Raw genomic sequence first — 16203 nt, 5'->3', positions numbered from 1 at the left:
CAGGCAGGAGATGTGTCAACACCCTCTAAAGTAAGGCCAGAGACCAGGGCTCCTGGGAGCTGCTCCTCCCTCTGTCCCTTTGCGCAGGACCCCAAGGGTATTTGAGGAGCCAAAACCTGGTGCGTTCAAACCAGGAGTGAGGTCACTCCAAAAGGCCAGTTAAGAGGAGCTGGGATCAGCTGCAGGTAGTGACTGAGAAGGGACTGGGGCAGAGGTGATGGGGCACAGCGTGAGCCATCACAGCACTGCGGCAGACGTTAAACCCCCCACTCAGGGCAGACGCTCTCTCCTGCACACCCCACGCAGGGAGAGACTATCGTAAACCTAACAGAGTCTCACACTTTCCTCTGACCTGGCTCATATCAGGGCTGTGCGCCATCAGGGGACCACAGTCCTCTTCCAGCAGCCAAAAATCCCCCCAAAACCTGCCCAGGTTCTGTCCTAGACTCTTCCTTTGGGAATAGCTCTAAACTTTTCCACTTTGCAAATGCATTTGAGTTCCCAGCCCTCCTCTTCAGCGATGCTGTGGTCAATAACTCACCAGGAGGCTGCTATTCTCCCTCTGCTTCCCACCCTCCCACTTGTCTCGGTATCTGCATTCATGCCTTTTTGGCCCTCCCTCCAGCGAGTGAGGAATAAAGCAGCTCTGGCTGAGCACAACGCAGGCTGCGCTAGGGATGCTGTGAGCCAGCGGAGAGAAGCCTGAATCACCGGCAGCTCAAGGTGGGAGTGATAGATTTGGGCTGGGAGAAAGGGGAGGACATCACACGTGCTTTTAGGAGTCAGGTGCTCACAGCCAGCTGGCAGTCACTGGGAACTGGGCAACTCCGTTCCTTTCTGCGCCTTTAAAGACAGAGCTGAGAGCAATGGGGAGAAGAGGAGGGGCTCGTGGGAGTGCAGAGAGATGCCGGCTCTGAGCTGTAGCTGAAGCTGAAGGATGCAACCCTAGACTCATTCCTCTTGGAGAAACCCCTCCTGGAGGAGCTTCTCTGGTAGGATCCTATGGAGATGGAAGAAAGCTCAGCCTAGAAATGCCTAAAAATGAGCCTGGAAAGGCTCAGCTGGGTTCCACGCGGGAGAGCAGGGTCACTGGCCCCTGCTGAGGAAGACTGCTGCTGGCCTCAGCTGGGAGGGAGCCACTGAGGTCAGTGGGATCACCCTGGTTCATGCCTGTCTGTTAGGGTGACAAGCGGCGGAGCTGGTTTTGTTACCCTTGTTCAGGCTCCTCTTCCCTGCCTGCTCTCAGGCACGCAGAACCTGCAGCTTTGTGCCCCGTGGGAGTGGGTTCCCATGCTGCTGGCGACTTGGCTTGGGATGGCTGAGGACTTGATGGCTTCAGCTTCACTTCTTGCAGACAGGCTCTCCCTGACCTGGTAACGTTGCTTTGCTTCTGGGAAGAACGGGTGAACAACCTGGAAGTGTTGAGAGGAGCAAAGTGAGGGTGGGAGCTCTGGTGGGGTCTATAGCCGACCGATGTACAGTGCCATCAAGGAGAGGCCTTGTGTCTTTGGGATTGTCAAAAGAGGTCCAATTTCTTTATAAACAGGGCCAAGAGTATCACAAGGACCTTTCATGCTCCTGAACAGAGGTTGTTGCCTTAGAGAAAGCAGCGCAGAAGGTCCTGTTCGGACCTTGAATCCAAGGTTTTCTGTTTCTGGGAGAATGGGATATGCATGAACTGGTTCTGCGGGTGTCGGTACAGAAGATGCAATCTCTCTGCCCTGAGTTTCTATTTCAGGAGCTGATTCAGGTAGAGTTTAGACTTTTTGGTAGTATCGGGTGTGGTTGTCATCTGGGTTCCTATTGACACCTCTGGAGATGCCCAGTAAACAGGCATGTGAGAGGGGAGAGGGTGACTGCCCCTGTCTCTCAGCAATTTAGGGACCAAGGGTCCAGAGCCTGATGGTTGATACTTGGCAGCCAAACCCACTGTGCTCCCGACATGACCTGCCCACTGTGTCTGACTGAACCGAGCCCACCCTGCGTACTGAGATTAGCTGATACCCGTGTCGCTGGGATCGGCTGATACCTGTGTTGCTGGGATCGGCTGATACCCATGCTGCCATGATTGACTGACACCTGTGTTGCTGCGATTGGCTGATACCTGGATCACTGGGATCGATGATACCCATGTCACCAGGATTGACTGGTACCCATGTCACCGGGACTGGGATCAGTTGATACCTGTGTCACCAGGACTGACTGATACCCATATCACTGGGATCAACTGATAACCTGTGTCACCAGGATCAACTGATACCCATGTTGCTGGGATTGGCTGATACCCCATGTTGCTGGGATTGTTTGATACCTGTGTTGCTTAGACCGGCTGTTACCTGTGTCACCGGGATCAACCGATACCCGTGTTGCCGGCATCATTGCTACCCGTGTCACCAGGATCAACAGGTACCCACATCACTGGCATCCATTGCTACCCATGTCACCAGGATTCACTGGTACCTGTGTCACCGGCATCCGCTGCTACCCATGTCACTGGGATTCACTGGTACCTGTGTTGCTGGCATCATTGCTACCCATGTCACCAGGATCAACTGATACCTGTGTCACTGGTTCCATTGCTACCCGTGTCTCTGGGATGAACCGATACCCATGTCACCGGCATCATTGCTACTCGTGTGACTGGGATTCACTGGTACCCATGTCACCGGGATCAACCAGTACCAGTGTAGCCAGCATCCGTTGCTACCCATGTCACCGGGATCAACTGATACCTGTGTCACTGGTATTCCCTGGTACCGGTGTCACCGGGACAAGCTGACCCCTGAGATGCTGAGAGCACGGATCCTGCAGCGTGGCTGTCACAAGGATCCCCAGGTGGGCTGTCCCGGGGGGATGATGCCCTGGGGGTCTCCAGGTGGGCTGTCCCGGGGGGTGACACGGTGCCCCGGGGGTTGGTGGGTCGCGGGTGGGCTGTCCCGGGTGTGCCGGGGATCACACCGGCGCAGGGCTCCGCCGCAGTCATTACCGGGGCAGCGGATGCCCGGGCTCGCTGGGGACCGCTAATGGGCCGGGTCCATTTCTGCTGGATGACGCCACTTAGGTAAGCGTTAAGAGCTCCAGCTCCGGGAAAGCGAGCGGCGGGGAGAGGGAGAGCGAGAGATGCTCGCGGGCACCGATAAATCCCTCCCTCGCTCCCCTCCTCCGCGCTGCCCCCGCGCAGCGCCGGCACCGAGCCCCCAGCCCTGCCCCACCGAGCCCCCAGCCCTGCCCCACAGACCCTGCCCCACCGAGCCCCCAGCCCTGCCCCACAGACCCCGCCCCACCGAGCCCCCAGCCCTGCCCCACAGATCCCCCAGCCCTGCCCCACAGATCCCCCAGCTCTGCCCCACAGACCCTGCCCCAGCGAGCCCCCAGCCCTGCCCCACAGACCCTGCCCCAGCGCACCGAGCCCCCCTGCCCCCCGTCCCCGATGGACCCGCGGCGAAGTGAGTGTGGGGCGCGGGGCACGAATATGGGGCGGGGGGGATGCGGGACAGTGCGGGGCAAAGGGGGCGGGCAGGGGGACACGAGTGGGGAGGGCAGGGGGGCTATGAGACGGTGCTGAGTGCGGGGAAGAGGGGCACGGGGTGGGCAGCGATGGGGGGACAAGAGTTGGGGGGCAGCGGGGATGCGGGACGGTGTGGGGTTTGGGGAAGGGGAGCACGAGTGGGGGGCAGAGGGGGTGTGGATCGGCACTGGGTGTGGGGCAGTGGGGGGACACGAGTCGGGGGTTTGTGAGGGGGTCCTGGGCACACGTGGGGCGGCCGGTGTTAGGGACACGTGTGGGGTTGGCGGTGGGGATGCAGGATAGCAGTGGGTGTGGGGCATCTGGGGAAGGGTGTGGGGTGAGCAGGGGGACACGAGTGGGGTGGGCAGGGGGATGCGGGACGGCACAAGGGGGGCGTGTGGGGTGGGCAGCGACGGGGGTACACGAGTAGGGGGTTTGTGAGGGGGTCCTGGGCACGCGTGGAGTGGGCAGTGGCAGAGGGACACAAGTAGGGAGGCAGAGGTGGGGAGGCAGCAGGGCTGCTAGGAGTGGGGCGCCGGGCAGCACGTGTGGGGTGGACGGTGGGGGGGGACATGAGTGGGGTGTTTGTGATGGTGTCCTGGGCATGTATGGGGTGTTTGCTGGTGGGACAGGGGTCTTCGGCAAGCGTAAGGTGGGCAGCAGGGGGGACACACGTCAGGGGGCAGTGGGGCTGCAAGGTGATGCTGGGTGTGGGGCAGGGGGGACGTGTGGGGGGACGTGCAGGGGTTGGGACGTGTGGGGGGACGTGCAGGGGTTGGGACGTGCACATGGGGCAGGTGACAGGAGGACATGCGTGAGGGGGTCCTGGGTACATGTAGGTTGGCAGCTTGGGGGACACGCGCGGTGTCAGTGGTGGGGAGGTGGGCACGTGTGGGGTGGGCAGTGGGGGTGCAGGACGGTGCCGGGTGCTCGGCAGGGCAGGGGCAACACGCGTGGGCTGTTTGTCAGGGGGTCCTGGCCACACGTGGGAGGTTTGCCAGTTGGATGGGGGTCTTGGGTACGCGTGGGGTGGGCAGCAGGGGACACATGTGTCCGGAAGGACAGCGGGGGACACTGGTGGGTTGGGCAGTGCAGGGGCACGCGTGGGAGTGGGCAGTGGAGGGGACACAGAGGGGGTGGGCAGTGCGGAGGGACACGCGTGGGGTGGGCAGTGGGCAGGGACACGTAGGCAGCAAGGGGGACACACATGGGGTAGGCAACAGGGGACACACACTCGTGAACTGTTTGTAAGGAAGTCCTGGGCATAAGTGGGCTGTTGGCTGATGGGACGCATGTCTGGGGCCCCTGTGGGCTGCTTGCAAGCTGTGAGGGGGTCCTGGACACACGCGGAGTGTTTGCAAGGGGGTCCTGGGCACAAATGGGGTGTTGGCTGATGGGACCCAGGCCCTGGGCACACGTGGGCTGTTTGGAAGGGGCGTTGGGCATGCCTGGGCTGTTTGTGGTGGGACAGAGAGCCATGCACACTCGTGGGTTGTTGGTGGAAGGTAAGGGGGTGTGAGGCACACGTGGCCTGTTTGCTGAGGGGATTCCTGGATGCACACCCGCTGTGAGCATGCAGTGAAACTGGGGTTCCAGGGCACACACATGCAGTGGGATGGGGGTCCTGGACATGCATGCAGTGTACGTGGAGGGGCTAGGTGTGAGTGAGCGTCATGCGTGGGGTGTGTGCACAGCGGGGCTGGGGAGTCCTTGAAGACGGACAAGCTGCGTGCACGGTGATGTTTGGAGGTGCTGGCAGCGCATGGGCTGTGTCACCCCATGGGGCTGGGGCTGCTGGTTTAGGTTTGGATCTGAGCCATGTGTGGGCTGTCACACTGTGGAGCCGTGGGCTGCTCCGGATCCGAGCCACGCGTGGGTTGTGTCGAACGGTGGGGCTGGGGTCTGTGAGACAGCTCTGGATCCGAGCCACGCGTGGGTTGTGTCAAACAGTGGGGCTCGGGGCTGCGGATCCAAATCACACGTGGGCTGTGTCACCCGGTGGGGCTGGGGGCTGTGGATCCAAGCCACGCGTGGGCTGTGTCACCTGGTGGGGCTGGGGGCTGTGGATCCAAGCCATGCGTGGGCTGTGTCACCCGGTGGGGCTGGGGGCTGTAGATGTGAGCTACCCATGGGCTTTGTCACCCAGTGGGGCTGGGGGCTGCAGATCTGAGCCACACGTGGGCTGTGTCTCCTGGTGGGCTGGGGGCTGCCAGACTGATCTGAATCCGATCCATACATGGGCTGTTGCCTGCTGGGCTGGGGGAGCCAACACCCATTGGGGCTGTGCATGGGGGCTGCAGCCTGGATCCAGGCCATGTGTGGGATCCGTGCAGAGCAGGACTGGGGGATCAGCCTCCTGCCATGGCCCTGCTCCATCCCACAGTACCTGGACCAGAGTGAGGGCGTCCCTCCGGAGGGAAAAAGCCCTTTTCTCTCACCTGGCTGCTTTGTGTAGCTCATCCCTGCTTGCAGCCACCTCCAACCTGTAAATCATTTGCTTTTACAATGCCTCCTTTAGCCCATTATCACACGAACTTTATATGTTTGGTGACCATCAAGCTCAGCGGGTTTCCGGGGCTGGCATGCCTGCCTTGCAGGCAGGATGTGAGGAGGAGGAGGCTGGGGACACGCTGCCCCTGTCCCCCCAGCTGGGCAGGTAGGCAGGGAGAGGTATAGCAGTGCATCAGGGATGGTTGGAGCGATGGGGTCGGGGTATGGACTCGTTGCAACCCCAGGATTAGGCTGGAGCAAGGAGGGCTGGGAGTGAGTCAGGGGCACTGGGCTCTCTCTGGGGCGAGGGGACAGGAGCTGGGTGCCAGCTCTGGTCATTCAATCCCTCTTCCCCTCATCCCACTGGACTGGAGGGCCCACACATCTTCTGGCTCGCATCCAGTTGGGTCCCAGAGAGACCTCTACCTCCCACAGCCAGCAAGTCTGGATCCGTGCGTCACCCCTGTGCCTGGGGATCATGGGTCTAGGAGCCTTTGGGCTCCAGTTCAGTGCTGGGGTCCTCCCAGGACCTGTCTTGCCTGGGATGCTGTGTCCAGTTCCTGGACTCAGATCCTAAGTGTCCAGGTTGCAACACACTGTGTGGCCCAACTGTCAGCTCCTCTCTCTGGCTACTGTCCCTGGGGCTTTGTTCCTCCTCACCGTGTCCCCTGTGCATCTCCCTGTGCCTAAGCGCGGCTCATGGGTCTCCTTGGGTCTCCCGAGCTCCAGGTCTTGCATAGAGGAATGGATGCTTTCCATTGGGTCTGCCCATTGGGGGCTCTTAATCTCCCAGTTCCACTGCCTCCACCACAGCAGGACCCTCCGCTGCCTCGATCTCTCTCTTTGGGTCACACCTCGGTTCAACCCCACACGAGAACCTCATGGCAGTCTCGCTGGCTGAGCCCTAACGCCCAAGTGCTGCCAAACCCCAGCACACGGGGCAGAGGGGTTGGACACCCCGGAGCAGCTCTCCCCCGGGTGTAAATCAGGATTGTCACCTGAACAATCCCACCCCACGATGGGATCTGGGTCATGAGGCATGTGGGAACCCACTGAGGCTGCTCTCTGCATGTTCCTGGCTGCTGGCTGAGATGGTGCACGGGGGCTTCAGGTCACCACCTTGAGCTTTAGTCAGACGAGGAGCTCAGGTCCCAGCTCACCAGTGGGTGTTTTGACTCCTTGGCCTGCTCTCATCCTGGCAGCGTGCTTGCAAAACCTTCCCTGGGTCATCCGCGCCCTCCTAATTCACCTTGATATTTCTGTTAAACAAATCAGTGTCCAAATCAATTGTGAGTGTCCTGGGAGAGTGACTCATTCCCTGTTTGCATCTCCCTGGATGGGGAGAGCATCTCACTTGAGATCATATGGAGGTGGGCTCCACACACAGGAAAAACCCAAATCTAAGCAGATCCTTTGCCTTTTCTTTCCGTGGAGGGGGATGGGAGGGGCCGGATTTTGCTTGAACAGTCAAAGTAAGTTGTCTTTACTTTTCCCTGCTCTTCAAGGTCAGCCTAGCTAATGAAAATCAATCTTCCTTCTGCCTCTCTCTGCTGCATGAGCAGATTCTACCTGTGGCCCCTCACCTAGTTGAAAGCCTCCGCTGCTGCCGCCTGCCTGGGCTGCTGACCATGTGCAACGCTGGCGGGGAGCTTCCTATTGAAACAGAGCCTTCCTGCGGGCCCGGGCACCGTGACAATATCTGTGTCACTGAGGGATCGCTCATTTGATCTGCTAGAGGAGAATGGCTTTGTCCCAGGGAAGTTGGCCGTGCATGGAAAGCACGTATCCGATATTGCAGTCCAGGCTGGAAGCGCTGGAGGAAAGCTCTTTGCTGGGGTCTGGCATGCAACGCGTGGCTTCTGTCCTCCTGGGCAGCAACTTTTTGCAGGCAGCGTGGGTGTGAAGTTTCCCTGTCCTTTCGTCCTAAAGGACACGTCTCTGTCACAGCCCCACTCTCCTCACCTCGTGGAGGTTTCACCTGGATGCCAACAGCAATATCTGGCAGCCCAAGGGTTCGGCAATGGTGCTGGTGTCCAACCTGCCAGGGTGGGGGGAGTTGTGGAGCACAGAGGTCCTCTCCAACGCAGCCCACAGCCCTCGGATGGTCCTGACTTTCCTTCTGGCTAAAGCAGGCACCAATGCAGCCTCAGAAAGTGCCATTTCCTGAAAACAGCAGCATGGCAGCCTTGGTGCGAGGAGCAAGACGGGGCTTGCCTGCTGGGAAGGCTACATTCCTTGCTTCACTTTAGCTTTGTGCCAAGGTTAAAGAGAAACCTCTCCTTCTCATTGTTTGGGATGGGGCTAAGTTGGTTCCTGGGCTGTCGCTGGGTTGTGCATGGACCAAGGTTGAAGGAGTCTGTAGGCTGTGTCTCATTAGTTGCAATTTGTTGATGCTACTGCCTGACATCAAATGTGTTCAGATCCCTTCCATCCCCATGTCGCTGGTGTGTACAGGGAATGGCACTTGGATGCTGCTTGCAGTGTGCTGAGAATCCCCAAAACAGTCTCCTGCTCTGGAGGAGATGCCGTTCTGTCACAGGCTCTGGATAATTCACATCTTCACGTTTCCCCTCCTCTAGAGAGGGCCAGCACCTTTTCCTGGGGAAGGAGACTGAGGAAAGACAGGGTCCATCAGTTTGGCAAGGGGTGGGAAATCCTCTGGAAGGCTCCCACGGCGTGGGAAGGTGCTGTGCCCATGTGGTTCAAGGGACAGATCTCACAGTCCTTGTCTGTTGGACACTCCAGCCCAAGTCTCCTCAGGCACAGAAGTACTTTGATTCTGGTTGTTGGAAATCACTTTATTAGGAGTTCTCCAGCCAGGCTTTGCTTCCTGCTTTGGATGGATGGATCCACTATAAAACGTAACACAAATGTTTTCTCTATCTTCCTGCCCCATCCTTTAGGAATTTTAGATGTGCCCTGATGCCGCAGGGTCTCCTCACTCCTGGAAATGCAGCTCTCTTCCAGTGTGGCTGAAATCAGTTGTGACGAGACGATGGACCCACCTGCTGAGGACTTCCAGCAGGTCCTGTCCATTGACCAAATCCGCTCCATCCGTGCCAGCAACAACTACGTGGAGAGACCGGCTGTCTGCTTCCAGCAAGCCCTTTCCAACCCCTCCCTGTCCCAGCCACCACACAAGCAAGAGTGGTCCCAGGACCGCCTGGCGTCTTCCACCTTCCAGGACCTGCACCATAGCCACAGCCAACAGCACCAGATGCCCCCTTTGCAGCAACACATGAGCCATTCCAGCACGGCCAGTTCCGTCTCCCAAAGCACCACCGCCTCGGACCAGCGCCTCCTGAGCAGCCTGACGCCCTCGCACTCCGGGCATTCCCTCATCCGGATGCAGCCTCGGGCTGGCGAGCTGAAACCGGAGGAGTCACCTCTGAAGGGGGTGGTGGAGAAGCCCACCCTCCACACGGGCCACCTCTTCATCTGCGAGGAGTGTGGGCGATGCAAGTGCGCCCGCTGCACGGCCGCCCGCAGCTTGCCCTCCTGCTGGCTCTGCAACCAGCGCTGCCTCTGCTCCCCCGAGAGCCTCCTCGACTACGGGACTTGTCTCTGCTGCGTCAAGGGTCTCTTCTACCACTGCTCCACCGACGATGAGGACACCTGCGCTGATGACCCCTGCTCCTGTGGGCCGGGGTCCTGCTGTGCCCGCTGGGCTGCCATGAGCTTCCTCTCTCTCCTCATGCCCTGCCTCTGCTGCTACTTTCCTACTCTGGGGTGCCTCAAACTTTGCCAGCGAGGCTATGATGGCCTGAAACGACCTGGCTGCCGCTGCCAGAGCCACACCAATACGGTCTGCAGAAAGATCTCCTCCTCCAGCGGCACGCCTTTCTCCAAGACGCTGGATAAGCCGGTATGACCCTCCCAGGGAGAAGCGGCTCTACTCCTCTTCCTCCTCCTCTCCCTCTCCCCTCCATCCCCCTCCTCCTTTGGCTCCCTCTGCTCTGCAGCACTCCCGCTTTCCCACCATCACCTCCCAGGAATGAGACGGGTGAACTGGGGGTTCCCCAGCCTTTGGGAGGACGAAGGCCCTGAGGAGCTAGCACCAAGCTGGTGGAAAGTGGTGGTTTTGCACACTCAGGAGAGGCAGAGAGAGGTGCGGGTGCCCTCCTTGGCCATGTCCTGCAGGGAAGAGCAGCCTGAGGGGTCCTAAGGACTCTGCTCTCTGAGGGTTTTAGGAGGTGCTGCTGCCCCATGGTGTGGTCCTTCCTGATGTGAGGAAGAGGCAGATCGATGCATCTCCTGTGCAAGAGTCCTGCAGGAGCCAGACCTCCTTGTCTCTCTCTTTATCTCTCTCCAGCACTTTTTGTGGGTGGCCTCTCTCCTCTCACGTAGCTGTAGGTCTGCTTTCCTCAAGGGGCTGGGGTGCTGCAGGATTCCACCAGTGGCAGTGGCTTTTCTCTGGGCTTGGAAGCCGTTGGTAGAAGCAAGTGAGCTTCAAAATGAGGTGGCATCGTATTTTTCTGTCTCAAAGAGGAAGGGAAAGTGTGGGATGCTGTAGAAACCTTCTGGCAGGGGAAGGAGCTATTGGAGGCAGCCCAGCCCACTCGCTTCTGCCCGATTGCAGAGAGGGAAAGGTCCCCTCTGGGATTTGGCTGAGAACAAGAAGCTGGTTTGAAATTGCCATTCACTTCTCAATGTCTTGAAGGGCTGCCTCCAGAGCACAAACCCTGGCAGGATGGAGGGCTCCATCCCACCACTGAGCAGATGCCACAGGTACTGGCTCCGTGCTCGAGCCCCAAGAACCCCAATCTGGTACCTTCCACCAGCACTGAATTCACTTTAAAAATAATACCCTGATCCCGCCTCTCAGCAGCTGCCACTCACTTGGCTCTCGCTGTCTGAGGAGATGCTCCAGCAGGGGCTTCTGCAGCTCCTGCTTTGGGATGGAGGGAAACTGAGAGCAGAAGTAAGTGTCAAAAGGTGGGTGCCTGACCTTCCCTCCCTGCAGAAGTTGTCTTTGAGTCCTTGCCTTGCTTTCCTTCGCCCACTGGCGTGTCACACCGCCACCAGCATCACACTGACAGGCAAACCCTGCCGGCACTACTGAGGGTGTTCTGCGGCAGCGGCTGCCTGCGGCAAACTGGAGATGGGGCTGAACCAAGCCCTGGGGCTGGGCCAGCTGCAGACCAGAAAGAAACCTGAATTGATGTCCGTGCTTCATGGTTCACTTGCTGTGATGATAATAAGCCCAAGCCATTGCTGCCACTGGGGAAGCTCCTCATGGTCCTGGACTCAGCCCTATTTCCTCTTGCAAAGAGGTGGCAGGAGCTCTCAGTTGTGACCCTGCTGACATCGCCCGAGGAGACTTTGAAGCTGGGGTGATGCCCGAGTGCTTGGCTCTGCCTGCCTGTCCCTCCTCTGAGGTGTGTGAGTGCAGAGGGAAGCGAATTTAGAAATATATGCAATGTGTCCTTCGGCTTCCTCCAAGACCTTGCCATCCACAGCTCCTCCATCGCCGTCCCTCAGTCACCTCCTTACGCAGAGTTCTGTGGATCTATTTTTGTATATATAAATATATCGTTAGGATGGCTAGGTCTCTTACTAATAATATTCATGATACTGCTGTGAATGGTGCCAGATGCAAGGTTTGGCTTCTTGGTGCACTTGCACCTGCTGGAAAATGATTTCCCTGGTTATTGCTAGACCTTTAATTCCTGGGTAGTCAGGAGAGGAGGAAAGGGAGGTTTCCAGATTGGCTGCTTTGCAGAGTGAGGGTAGGATTTTGTGCTGGCTGTGGGGTGAGGCAAGAGGTAGGCTTTCGCGATGGGATTCCTCTCTCTGTACATTTGCTATCTATAAATCGCAGCTGATCCAAACTCCCTCTGTTGCAGAGAAAAGTGGTTGCAGGGGGTGATTCATCCCGCTTGAAAACATTATTCATTAAATTATGCTCTGGCAGTGCCTGTCTCTCTTGACTCAAATGGGACCCAAACACTGAACTCCCAGCTCCCTGTGGAAGGGGAGATGAATCCCATCCCTGGTGTGAAGTTTGTGCCCATGTGACTGAAATCCTCACCCTGCTTTCATCTAGACCCTGAGGTGGGATGGCGAAAGATGCTTTCTCTGGCCAAAGACAGACAGCCCACTTTGCTAGAGCTGCAGGGGATTCAGAGTGATGCTCTGGGTTATGCTGAGGATCTCCTGACATTAAGAAGGGAGAGGGCCACATCTGTGCACTTTACCCACCCTCTGAGGCCAGTCCTGGACTTGGAAATCATTTGGGTTTGAAGGCAAAGACCTCTTCGGAGGACGTGTGCATACCCCTGTAAGCTCAGTCCATGCCTCTATGGCAGAGGTTATAAAACATACTGAAAACATATTTATCCATATGCCAATAACTGCTTCGCTTCCTACTTCTGAGTGATGTTTGGGAGAGAGACTTCCATCAAGAGACACCCTTCCTTTTGAATGCTCTCTTCACTTTTGTATTGGTGCTGATTAACTCCTTCTTCCTGAAAAATGTAATGGATTGAGACCAGCCCCGAGGAGAAGGACTTTGGGTGCTGGAGGGTGAGAAGCTCAATGTGAGCCAGCAACATGCGCTCGCTTCCCAAAAACCAACCATGTCCGGGGCTGCATCCCAAGCAGTGGGACCAGCAAGGAGGGAAGGGATTTGCCTCTCTGCTTCGCTCTGGTGAGACCCCACCTGGAGCCCGGTGTCCCGTTCTGGAGTCCTCAGCACAGGAAGGACATGAAGCTATTGGAGAAAGTCCAGAGGAGGCCATGGAGATGATGTGAGGGCTGGAGCACCTCCTGTACGAGGACAGGCTGAGGGAGTTATGGTGGTTCAGCCTGGAGAAGGCTGTGGGGAGACCTTAGAGCAGCTTCCAGTGCTGAAAGGGGCTCCAGGGAAGCTGAGGAGGGGCTCTGGATCAGGCAAGGTATGGATGAGATGAGGGGAACGTTTTTCAGCTGCAAGAGGTGAGATTGAAATGAGATCTTAGGGATAAATGTTTTGCTGTGAGGGTGGGGAGGCCCTGGCCCAGGTTGCCCAGAGCAGTGGTGGCTGCCCCATCCCTGGAGGTGTTCAAGGCCAGGTTGGATGGGGCTTTGAGCAACCTGATCTGGTGGGAGGTGTCCCTGCCCATGGCAGGGGGTGGGACTGGACGGGCTTTGAGATCCCTTCCAACTGAAACCATTCTATGATTCTATGAGAAAAGCTCCTTTTTTCACTGTGGATTTGAGGACCCATCTCCGTTGAATGAGACTGTGAAATAGTTCATTGAAACTTTTTAAAGAAAACTAATGAACAGAATTTTCCAACTTGCTCTACTTTGATTTTTTTTCTCCTCCTTTTTAAACGGATCCCACTTGTAAATTTAGTTACCACCTCTGTATCTTTGCAATTCATTGCTTCCTCTCCCGATGGTGGAATGACTCAACATGTGAAGCTGCATCATTTTCACGGCCTCCAAAGTCATGCAAGCACAGGGTGACGTCCCCCAGGTGCTGGAGATGTAGGATGAGGAGATGGCTGTCCACATGGCAGCTCCCCAGAGCCAGTTTTGTTTGGCACCAGCATGGCAAGGCAGAGCCCTGCACTACTATTGCAGCACTTTTACCTTCAGGAGTTGGTAGAAGGCCAGGACGCCTGCCAGTAGACTTCTACCTAATGGGATTTTTCTGGGTCAGTGTGGAAGCCCCATTTCTCCCAGGGAATTGTGCCATAGCAGGGCTGAGGAGTCCGGCCAGGTCTCTTGAATGCCTCATCTCCAAGAAACCCGTGAGATATAGTTGATGAAATATAGGACACGTAGAAGGGGATTGGAGAGGAGGAGAGCCCTGGATGGGCACTGAGGGTGGTCACACCAGCACAGGGCTTTGGTTTGATGGTGTTGAGCACAAAGTGCAAAGCCACAGCTAGGCATTGCACTTCATAGAATCATAGAATCATCGAATCCTAGGTTGGAAGAGATCTTTGAGATCATTGAGTCCAACTGTATGTGTCCACTACTGAAAGAAATTGCTGAGCGCCTAATTTACCCATGTTTTAAACCACTCCAGGGATGGTGACTTCACAACTGCCTTAGGCAGCCTCTTCCAATGCTTGAAAACCCTTGCCATGAATAAATTTTTCCTAATATCCAATCTAAACCTCCCCTGGTGCAACTTTAGATCATTTCCTCTCGTCCTAACACTTGTTACTTGGGAGAAGAGCCCAGCACCCACCTCACAACAACCTCCTCTCTGGGAGCTGCAGAGAGCAATGAGGTCTCCCCTCAGCCACCTCTTCTCCAGGTTAAACAGCCCCAGGGCCCTCAGTCGCTCCTCTTAAGATTTGTGCTCCAACCACTTCACCAGCTGCGTCAGCTAATGAAGTTCAGAGATGTTGGCCCCTACCCTGCTCGTAGGAGCATGTGGATTCGCATGGGATTATTGCTTCTCACTCCACTGGGATTCATGGGAGACTGAGCTCCCATTTCTTGTTCTCACCAGAGAGGACAGGCCAGAAAGCTCTCCAAGAAGCTCTGGTTCACTGAGCTCAGCTGGTGTCGGGAAGGCTGTGGGTAGTCTCTGATCCTGGCATTTTCCTGAGCTTTTCTGAACATCTTCCGACCAGATTCTTCATCCTCCTTCCCCATCACTGGCTGCCAGACTGTTTGGTTTCCCTGCAGAAAGAACTCCAATTTTTGTTGAGGTTGTGAGCCACTTTCCTGCCCCACCCTGCAGTGAGTCAGATAACATCTGCTCCAGATGTTTATTAGCAGCTGCTTGTCCTGGCAGTTTGGATTTCTCTCTGTCCTGACGTGTCTTTTTTAGTTTTTTTTCGGAGGAGTCAACACGTTGAGTCCTCTGTATTCCATGCACCCCCCCTGATTCCACAAGGATGGATCTGCTTTGTGAGGGAACATTTCTCTGTGCTGAGTGTCTCTGCCAGTTGTGGGCTCCTTTGCCAGGAAACTGTAGGGCAGATTTAGATGGAAAGAGAGACTCAGGTGCCAAAGGAGCAGGAGGCAGGAGCTGTTGACCAGGACCTGAGCTCCCCCTGCTCTGCTCCCCATGCAAGAACTTCCCACCCAGCCCTCCAAAGCTCTCTCTGTACAAGAGCTCCTGCTGGTGCTTGCTTTCTTCAAGGCTCTCCTTGGTGCTGCTCCCCTCCTTCCCTACTGGCAAATGTGTGAACTGGAGCAGAGGCCTCATAGGGGACCAAGGTGGAGTCTCCTTCCCATCCTAGCTCCCCAACCTTCCTGGTTGGAAGAGCAGAAGTGGTCCCTGGGCTGCTGTCCACCCACCCCTGAGAAACGTCAGTACCAGCCAAGTACCTCACAGAAGAGGGAGAAGCTCTTTGGGACTCTTTGCTGACATTCCCGTAAAATCCCCAAGAGTTTGCTCTTCCCCATCCCCACATGGGAACCCAAAGACTGGTGGGCAAGCGTCATTAACCAAAAGATGACAAAGTGCAGAATAACAGTTTATGAACGGCTGCTTTAGTGCAATAAAGAGGAAGGAGAGGAGCGGTGAGAGGGGCTCCTGTGAGGTCTGCATGACTGGACTGCACAGGGAAGGAGCCCACCATGCCCCAAACTTGCTGTTTCCAGCACCCACTCTCTGGTTTGAGACTGAAGAAAGCTCAGAGGTCTTCAGGTATTGGAAGGTCTACTGTATTGTGATCAGCATGTGAGGAAAGCAGATAAGGGATGTACGCCAACCCCAAAGACGATCCTTGCTCTTCAGTAGGATCCAGTTCAGGCTTGTTTCCTTCAGGGAGCCCGCAGAGCCCAGTCCTGCAGGATGCTTTCAGCAACTGGAGGCTGCTGGTCAGCATCTGTTCCCTGTAGGCCAAACCAGAGCTGTGATCTCTTGGGGCTTAGTCTGCCTTGGGGTGTTTTTCAGTGAGCACTGGGATCTCTTGCCAACTCTTTCTGCCAGAGTACAGAGTGGGAGCTTGCACAGGTGAGATCGATTTTCCCGCTTGGGGTGATGGTGCAGAAGAATCCCCGGAGTAAGGGCACAAGCTCCCCTTTCAGGAGGGCTGCAGGCAGGAGGGAGGGTGGGTGGGTGGGAAGAGATCCTAAGGGAAGCAGTTAGAGGTCTCTCGCTGGGTCTTTCTCCTGCTGCACCTTCCTGCAGCAACTCAAAGGGCTTCAGCATGAGCAGAACCAAACCGATCCTGCTGAGCCAGCCCGGGCATCGGGAGAGGAGCTTTCTCACCCTCTCTGTCCCAATGGCATCATTAGCTGAGAGGTGTG

At 56.8% G+C, this 16203-nt stretch overlaps 1 protein-coding gene across 7 annotated transcripts; it reads left to right on the top strand.

The window, feature by feature from the left end:
• The first annotated feature begins 586 nt into the window (after positions 1 to 586).
• SPRY3 (sprouty RTK signaling antagonist 3) lies at positions 587 to 15994 on the top strand. Of its 7 annotated transcripts, none has more exons than XM_009562281.2 (2): positions 587 to 723; positions 8902 to 15994. In XM_009562281.2, exon 2 carries the CDS (start codon positions 8949 to 8951, stop codon positions 9867 to 9869), a length of 921 nt encoding a protein of 306 aa, XP_009560576.2. In that variant the 5' UTR covers positions 587 to 723; positions 8902 to 8948; the 3' UTR covers positions 9870 to 15994. The 7 variants fall into 7 exon arrangements, with proteins under 7 accessions (XP_009560576.2, XP_053931754.1, XP_053931751.1 ...); XM_054075779.1 differs by lacking the exon at positions 587 to 723 and adding an exon at positions 880 to 992; XM_054075776.1 differs by lacking the exon at positions 587 to 723 and adding an exon at positions 1002 to 1144.
• Positions 15995 to 16203: the final 209 nt, after the last annotated feature.

Source organism: Cuculus canorus, chromosome 10 (genome assembly GCF_017976375.1).
Source record: "Cuculus canorus isolate bCucCan1 chromosome 10, bCucCan1.pri, whole genome shotgun sequence".
In the NCBI taxonomy this organism is placed as follows: Eukaryota; Metazoa; Chordata; class Aves; order Cuculiformes; family Cuculidae; genus Cuculus; species Cuculus canorus.
The sequence above is the reverse complement of the archived record's forward strand: the minus strand, read 5'-3'. Positions and strand labels throughout refer to the sequence as shown.